Source organism: Elgaria multicarinata, chromosome 5 (assembly GCF_023053635.1).
Source record: "Elgaria multicarinata webbii isolate HBS135686 ecotype San Diego chromosome 5, rElgMul1.1.pri, whole genome shotgun sequence".
Classification (NCBI taxonomy): domain Eukaryota; kingdom Metazoa; phylum Chordata; class Lepidosauria; order Squamata; family Anguidae; genus Elgaria; species Elgaria multicarinata.
The window spans coordinates 106,390,492-106,399,304 of NC_086175.1; the positions used below are offsets into that span (position 1 = coordinate 106,390,492).

Consider the following 8,813-nt stretch of genomic DNA (forward strand, 5'->3'; position numbering starts at 1 on the left):
GGATAATAAATTTCAATAACATTATCGGGTACAGAAACACTCTGAGACAGGGCTGAATTCCATTTAGGAGATGCTCTCAGGGAACTCATTCCAGTGGTGGGCAGGGGCCAAAGGCAAAAGGTGTGACACTAAAATGCCAGCGCATTTTAACTTAAAAGCTTTTTCTGCCAGTAATTAAGCCTTAGGAGAGACATTTCAAACCTTTAGAATGGGGGGAAATTGCACAAAAGCCAGGAAACCACCAAATTGGTTGTCAGTGAAGTAATATGTGACCTTCTAGGAAACCCCAGGGGGGCAGATTAGGACACCATGAAGGCCGGATTTGGCTCTCAGTCCGAGGTGCTGCACTCCTGATCTAAACAGGTCAAACACCTTGTTTTCAAATAGAAACAGAATTAGGATCTAGTTACATATTTGCTTTGCCAACCATCTCTGAGGTAGCAAACTGGTGAGAATTAATCTGAACAACTTTTCATTGCCTACAGTAACCAGTCAAGGGCTCCAGACAACACGATAACCAATGGTGGTTTAAATAGTCAACAGTTGATTATTTAACCCACCTTGGGTTAAGTTGTGTGGAAGATGTTTTTTAACCAATGGTTGGTTATTTAGCCAAAAGAACCAACACTGTGCAGTTTTGGCTATTTGAACCACTGTTGGTTATAATGTTTGGAGGGCACCATGGTTATTTCCTCGGCCACCATTGGTTATTTTGTCAGCCACAGAGTTTCAGGTTAAGAGTGGTCAAAGTGGCAGCTGCTGCTCTAGTCCAGCTGGCAGGGCAGATTTTCAGCAGCAATAGCTGATGGGATACTAGTGCGAGGACTGAGTGGGGAGATAACGCAGGGGATGAGTGAGTCAACGCAGCATGGACTAACAGTCAACTCAGCACTTATCCTAATCCACACCACAGTTGATTGTCATGTTGCGTACCCCCTAGATAAACAACTATCAAGTTGATTATTACCCCACTGTTGACTATTGTGTTGCCTGAACGCAGCTACTCTTTGGGGAATTTTCCAGATCGGTCAGGTACAGCAGCTTAAAAACCAAGTAGCTGGCTTTTCAAAAAGCATATTTTAAGGCAACATGTAGTTTGGCCCTAAGTCAGTTCATGCTGTCTTCATTAAATTTTTTCCTTGACCTGCATAAACCGTTCCTAGCTTTTCATCTGTTTCTACTTTAACAAGTAGTTTAGCAGTGAGGGTAGCGATTGCCCTCTCCCAGCATTATTACAGGCACAGAGACTTTAATGTGCTCATAGAGGCTCCCTGCACACAATGAACTGACCATTAATTCCTTTGTACAAATGTTTTTTTGAAATGGAGAACCATCCACACAAGTAAGTCATGCATGCTTGAAGCACATATACATCTCTGGAGCAAAGCACATCACTATAGGTAGGGAGTGTTCAATACATCTTTAAGAGGTATGCATTTTAATCCTGTCCCCATCTTTGTACCAAGCATCACTCTAAATATGCTATTGGATACTGACTCACAAAAGCAAACTGAATCTCATGATTACCTCTATACTTGCCTGTTTTCAGATCAAATAGGCCTCTTAATTTTCACCTTCACGTTTCCAGATAACTCCTTGACAAAATTTATTTTTCTTCAAGCTGCTTTGCTTAGCCTATTAGCTCCAAAGTAGCTTCCATTACAAGTCTGACACCTCATTACCTGTTGGAGTCTGGCAAGAGGTGTGTGCACAGCAATTCCCACTCAGTAGAGGAAATTTATTATTAGTGAGGGGGCAGCTAATCTTGCATGACATGACTGCAGAGTACGAACTGCCAGTTTTGACCAGTTAAGACACACACATTGACTGGGTTCGGACGACAATAATCTGTTGCTTAAATAGTCGATAGTTGACTATTGTGTCATCTCGCAAGCCTTTTCCACAGTACCATTGGTTATTTCCATGAAATAACCAATGCAAATAATCAACGGTGTGCAGAATTGGCTATCTGCATAACTGTTGATTATCGTGTCATTGGCGGGCTCTGTTGACTATTTCACATGCCTACAGAGTCACAAGGCAAGAGCGACAGAAACCCCTGCTGCTCTTGCCCAGCAAGGATCTATAGGCATGTGTCAGACGTCCCGGGAAGTGGCAGGGGAGATACTTGTACCCCACTCTCCCCGTTCTCAACGCCCTACCCAGGGATGGGATGTGCATGTGCCTGGGAACATGTGGGGTGCCACCAATCACGGCGCCTCACCCAGGGACGGCATGTCCCATGAGTATCCCCTTTTGTGTCAGGACCTGACAGTGGGGGGACCCAACACGAAGGTGGATTCTCATGGAAACCAGCACCGCTATTCGGTGGGGAGGGCAGAGGGGTGGGTGGGGGTGGACAGTAGTCAAGTATGTGTTAACAGTCAACTCCACGGATTAGTATTATCATGTTGTATGGGGAGTACCTCCTAAATAGTCATCTGTGGAGTTGACTATTAACACATAGTTGACTGTGTCATCCGAATGTGCCCACTGGGACATCTAAGGGAACTGGAACCAGAGTTTTACAGGAATGAATACAGCTTTGTAAAATGTGGAAAGCTTCACTTATTCTTTATCACACAGGAGGACAGACTCAGTTATGTGTCCCATTTATATAGTGAATGTGATACAGCAGGGAAGTCGAAGGCTGCTGTAAACAACAGTTGTATTTAACTATTCTCTTCATGCAGAATTGAAAAATGTTGCACAAATTGTAAACATTTAATTTACATATTAAAGAACAGACAAGCACCATGTATATTTTTAAATCTGCATTTCTTAGCACAGCTTAGAATTTTCCCTATAAAGGGCAGCAAAATATTACAACAAGAGTTATTTCTGCTTATCCACAGCTAGCCAGGATTATAGTAAGACAGAACAAGACACCAATTATATACAATGGGTTGGAACCAGACTTAGTCATACTTCTATAGTCTAAGTATGACTAAGTCTGGATCCAACTCAATATGTACAATTGAGAAATGTTTAAAGAATCTGATGTACAAAAGTTAACTTAAATGATGCATTTTCCAAGGTTAAAAAAATCCTAAACTTCCAGAAATAGCTTGAAAATTACAAAGATACAAAAATGATACCTTATATCCTTGTATGAACTATTAGTACAAATAAGTCATTAAAATATAAAATTAATATAAATATGCTCAGATGCCTCTTAATGAACCATGCCAGTAATATACTGAAATACCCACACTAAATATTTAACCATGATTACAAAATACGTACAAAATTAATACCGACCTGGGACACATTATTTTATAATGCAATATAGAAACCGATCAACTAGATTGGCCTGAGGGGTAAATCTAACACCAGTGTTTGAACAGCGGGCCAAACCTTGCTGAGCTTCTCCCACAAAGCTGTAAGCCGAGTACTCTCCCCTCCTACATCCCTGAGCAACATAGGCTACTGGATTGGCTCAAAGTTTACTATTTAAAACTTCCATAGAAAGTAAGTATTGCTTTCTTCAATGACTGTCATTAAAGAATAACTTTATGCAAGATATTAAAACTTTTCACATAGCAAAAAAATTAAGCAATTAAACCAATTACTATTTGATCTATTAATTCAGCTTTCCCTAACCTGGTACCCTCCAAATGGTTTTTATGTCACCTCCCAGGATCACTGATCAATGGCCATGTTGGCTGGGGCTGATGGGAGTTGAAATCCAAAATATCTGGAGGGTATCAGGTTGGGGAAGGCTGTATTAATTTAACTCTGTCCCTCAAAAAGTTCAAGATAGCTTCCCAAAAAAACAATGGAAGACTTCAATGGAGGAAGGATTCATAAACCTAATAGAAACAATTTCAAATAAATAAAACCCGAATGCCATTTCTGCAAAAACAAAACAAAAATCCTCCAAGTTTCACAGTCCTGGAGGAATAGCACTTCAGTTGTTTCTGTTACCAAGTCTTTCCGTGATCCAATATTGTTGACATGAAACAAAGCTGAGGGCCTTTCAAAATATGCCATCTTTACACAGGTGCTCCTGAAAACTGCTGCTGTTTTTGCTCCAAAGCCTGTTGACTTAGCAGTTGCTGTCGTTTTTGAAGGAAGTGTACAACTTCAGGACTTCTCAGAAGTGACTAGAAAGACAAAAGACACCAAGGTAATCACTGGCTACAACCTTGCCAATCCATAGAGTACAGGGCATGCAAGGAATGGGTTTTTATAGCCACACCATACAACCCAACTGTTCGCCGCCCTGAGATCCTAATGATATAGGGCGGGATACAAATGTTTTAAATAAATAAATAAGATTTGTAGATGAGATGAACATGCAGCACACCTAACCAGGCACCCAACGTTCAGGCTCTCTGCTCTTCCTTTTGATGCATTCAACATCCCCAGGGGCTACATTTAAGTTCCACATGTGGGTACTGAAAAGCGGGGTATGCTAGATATCCTAAAGGGAAATATGCTCACCATGTTATGCATAGTTGGAAGTACTGCTGTACAGCTCTTATATGGCAGAGAGGCAGGATTGTACATTATGGCTACAAAAGGTCCCTTATGACGCATAACACAGCTTCCATTAATCTTAAGGCAGACCTTTGATAATATTGCATAGAAAGATCCCTATCCTTTATATTTTTGTTTTCCCCCTTTACTTATTTCCTACTTTCCCATCTTTAAAGTTTTGCCTTATAGATTTTCACATCTTATGATGGTTAGAACCTTTAAGAATATTAAGAGCAAGTGGTACTCTGAACATTTTACAAACTCCCCAACAAGTACTTCAGAGATTGCATACTGCTCACTCTGATCTTAACATCTGAAATCTGAATCTTTGAATTTGAACAGAGCATTCTTCTACAGCATTACTAGATGTATTGTGTTTATTGACTGAGGGCATATAACCAAATACCTTTCCTCCGACATGTACTACAACAGTACATATTATGTCATTATTTAATAGATTTATTTACACTTATATTTAAAAAACAAATGTGTAAGTGGTACATAAAAGTAACTTCAGAAGGTGCACATGATTGTACACACACACTTTTTTTAAAAGCACTAAGTATGGCAAAATAAAAAATTGCAAGGAAAATACGCACCACTCAGCAATCTTGTAGAGACAGTAGTGGGGTTAACACTAATTCCTGATGTTTAAACCATACAAATGAAAAATCTTATTTAGTTTTGTTTTACAAAACAAGAAATTATTTCTATAATAAATCATCAAGTAGCAACAGTTCCTAGTTCAGGCTCTCTCCTTCAAAGGCTCAAAGCACTCACCAGTCTTTTCTGATTTAACACTTGTTCCAAAAGTGTAGGTTTTGCTGGCCGATCTCCAATGTTCCCTGTTCTTTGTTTTGATACAGAAACGGAACTTTCAGTGCAATCCTAAGCACAAAGCAAAGATGAAAAAATACACTACTTGTTTAATTAGAAAGGGGGGGGGAAGCCTCATTACAACAATTTAATCAGCAGTGACAGAAATCAGAATCTCTAATAGGGATCCCTGATAAACAGTTCTGAGCAGCCTCACAAAATGCCCAACTTTCATTCAGGGGAGCCATGACAAGCTGGTTTCATACCCATTCCAAACCAGTTTTATTTTGTAGGGCAGAAGTGCTTTTGAGAAACTATAAACAACTTATTTTTTAAAATACCACACGTCTATTTTTAGCAAAGAAAAGACTGCAGCTGTACTTGGCCTAAACATACCCAAAACATTTCAGCAACTTAATATTATTTCATTTACACAAATCCCTCCAAATTTGCTATCCTTAGCCTATAGTTTAGTTTCACAATCTGACCAGAGTTGATGTTTTCTTTTTGCAAAAGGTTAAAACAAAGAGATACTGACACTGTAGCGGAAATCAGAGTTCAAAAAGTCATATGTGAAGAGGACAACTAATTTGTCACCTAATCCTAGAAGTTACTGTAGAAAGCAAAGAAGGATCCAGACTATGAGCTGCATCCTTATGAATCTGTAGGATAGCTCCTCAAATGGACTGTGGTTCCCATTGTTTGTGCTCCCAAGCATGTGGAGTTGTATGGCTCCCCTCCATAACTTGTGTGTGTACCACAGCAAAGAGAGTCATAGCTGTTGCAATAATGTTTGCCGCAAAAATGTGAAGTGAAAAAATGTGAATATATCTTATAAGATATATTGGACAATATATCTTATAAGAGAAAGCAGCAGGCTTTAATTAGTATGAGGCATCTTTTCCAATGCCCCAACACAACATAAATAAACCCCAGTAAGCTTCATATGCACTTAAGTTACGCTTCGCCAAAAAAAATTTCCAACTATGGAAATGTATGTTCTTGTCATCTTTGTCACTTGAGGTTCAGGTGGCCTCAGTGGCACAGAGTGCCTTGTACCAGCTTCATTTGCTGGGCAAGCTATGCCCCTATCTGGCCAGGGCTAACCTGACTTCAGAAGTCTATACTCTGGTAAGCTCCAAGTTCAATTACTGAATGTGCTCTATGCAGGGCTGCCTTTGAATGTATTTCGGAAGCTGCAGCTTGTGCAAAATTCAGCAGCCAAACTGATAGCTCAAACCAGAAGGTCTGAGCTTATTACACCAATTCTGGCCTGCTTGCATTGGCTGCCTGTACATTTCTGAGCCCAATTCAAGGCACTATTTTGAGTTATAAAGGATCAGAACTCCAGACTGCATTGCCTGACCAAGCATCTCTCCCAGTTTATACTGGCCTACTGTCATCAATCTACCTGTACGCTATAAGTGCCTCCTCTGATGAAGGATGGCAGCAAGGAAGGGTCCTTCTTACCCCACCTCCCGCCCCCCAACTGTGGAACATTTAGCCCAGTGAGACCTGCCTGGCACCACAGTTGTCATCTTTCCAGCACCAGGTTAAAATTTTCCTCTGCTCCCAGGCATTTGACAACATATAAAGGGCGCTTCGGCTATGGGGCGGTATATAAATTAATTAATTAAATAAATATAACGTTTTATAATGGTCCTGGGATTTTTACTGCTCATTATTATTATTATTATTATTAAAAAAAGGTTTATATTTTTGTATGACTTTATATTATGTTACCATTTTTGTATAAAAGTTTTATATTAGGCTATCACATTATATTTTGGGGGTTTTTAAAGGCGCATTTCTATGCAAGTTTAGACCGGCGGGGGTGGGGAGATCCTACAACTCCCAGCATTCCCTGGCTGTGAAATGCTGGGAGTTGTAGGATCTCACCCCCGGCCATCCCCCTGTTCAAACTTGCATGGGATTGCACCCAGGAAACTTTGGCTACTGGGTCGTCCTGAGAATGGCCAGTTGGGCACCGGTGCTCTTTACCGCTTCTTTTCTACTCACCTCAACGCGTCCGCTGCCTCCCGGGACGCCGGGAGCTCCAGACGGCGCGGCGCCGGAGCCAGCTGCGGCAGAACCGGAGCCCCCTCCTCCGCCCGCTCCTCCGGCGCTGTTGTTGCCGCTGCTGCCGCTGCCGCTGCCGCCTCCCAGGGCCTGATCGCTCTTCTTGCGCTTGTACTTATCCTTGTACATCTTGTTCCGGTGCCGCTTGCACATCCAAGGCTTGCGCTGCTTCGCCACTTGCGTGGTGGTCTCGCTGCAGCCCTGGTACGTGCAGCTCTTGCACCCGCCGCCGCCGCTCCCACCTCCGGACTGGGCGCCGCTCTCGTCCTCGTCGTCCAGGTCTTCCAGGCCGCCGCCGGGGCTGCCCGCGCTCTCGCCGACGTCGCCGTCGCCTTCCGCCTCGCCCGCGGGGCCTAGCTCGTAGAAGAGCATGAGGCCGCCCTGAGCCGAGGGCGCCTCCGAGGCCGCCTGCGCGGGCTGGACCACCTGAGGCTGCAGCATGGCGCCCACCGCCTCCCCGTCCCCGCCGCAGGGCTGCATCACCAGCAGCGTGAGCGACTGCGGCGGGGATGGGGAAGGGGAGGAGGATAAAGCGGCGGAGCTGCCGCTGGTATTCCCCGGAGTCTCCGTCCCGACAACCGAAAGCCTCGCAGCCAGGCCTCTCGAGGCACCGGCTGCCACAGCAACGACAAACGGGCCGCGGCGGCGGCGGCGGCGCGAGCGGTGACAGGTTGGCAGCTACTACGCAGGCGCAAAGGCGGGCGGGCGCACGCAGCCTCCGCCCCGCCTCCTCCACCGGAAACTCAGCGATTGCACAAGCGCAAAGGCGGCGGCCGGTAGAAGCCTGGCGTCGCGCGTGTTCAAAAACCAACGCACGCAAGTGCGCGAGCGCTACCGTATTGACTCGCGTATGAGCGCGCCTGTTGTCAACACGTCGGGCTCAAAGGCACGTTGAGAGCTGGCTGGGAGGCTTCGGGCCGCCCCGGTCCCTTCCCGAAAGGCTCGAGCGCGAGTTTATTCTGCGTTGCTAACGCAAACGTGACGTGCGCCGGTGAGACGGTGGAAGGAAACGCAGTTAAATTTGGACGAGTTTTGCTGCTGGGCATCTCATCAATAAACTTATTTTTTATTATTATCTTAATTTATAAACCACTCTTCACCCACAAGGGATCACAGGGCAGTGTACACGAAATTATAAAGACAACTATAATGACAAAATGAGGCATCAATACTATTCAAGCAGGGAACAAACAAAATCCAAAAAAACATTTGAAGTTTGAAATGTCTGGGCAAATCGGAACATATTAATTTGGCGCATAAATGAAAAAAGTCTGCCCTAATCCTATGTCCCTAGGGTAGGTATTCTAAAGTCCAGGCGGAACCACCACAGAACAGGCCCTCCTTTTTGTACGCGCATATTGTATTTCTCCCACCATTAATAATACCTGCAGGAGGGTCTCCTGAAAATCTTAATGCATGGGCAGGTTGGGTCAGAA

At 43.8% G+C, this 8,813-nt stretch overlaps 1 protein-coding gene across 1 annotated transcript; it reads right to left on the bottom strand.

The window, feature by feature from the left end:
- Positions 1-2,710: 2,710 nt before the first annotated feature.
- On the bottom strand, positions 2,711-8,044 carry RFXAP (regulatory factor X associated protein). The gene is made up of 3 exons (XM_063127655.1): positions 7,318-8,044; positions 5,263-5,370; positions 2,711-4,106 (listed from the first exon to the last, which is right to left on the bottom strand). Exons 1-3 carry the CDS (start codon positions 7,855-7,857, stop codon positions 3,996-3,998), a joined length of 759 nt encoding a protein of 252 aa, XP_062983725.1. The 5' UTR covers positions 7,858-8,044; the 3' UTR covers positions 2,711-3,995.
- Between the last annotated feature and the right edge of the window lie 769 nt (positions 8,045-8,813).

Bases quoted from the DNA above. Each gene is read 5' to 3' on its own strand.
- RFXAP (XM_063127655.1), bottom strand. From the start codon at position 7,857: ATGCAGCCCTGCGGCGGGGACGGGGAGGCGGTGGGCGCCATGCTGCAG. The intron at 5,371-7,317 runs GTGAGTAGAAAA...CTTTGTGCTTAG, and splicing joins GAGGCAGCGGACGCGTTGAG to GATTGCACTGAAAGTTCCGT. The intron at 4,107-5,262 runs GTGAGTGCTTTG...TTGTCTTTCTAG, and splicing joins TGTTAAATCAGAAAAGACTG to TCACTTCTGAGAAGTCCTGA.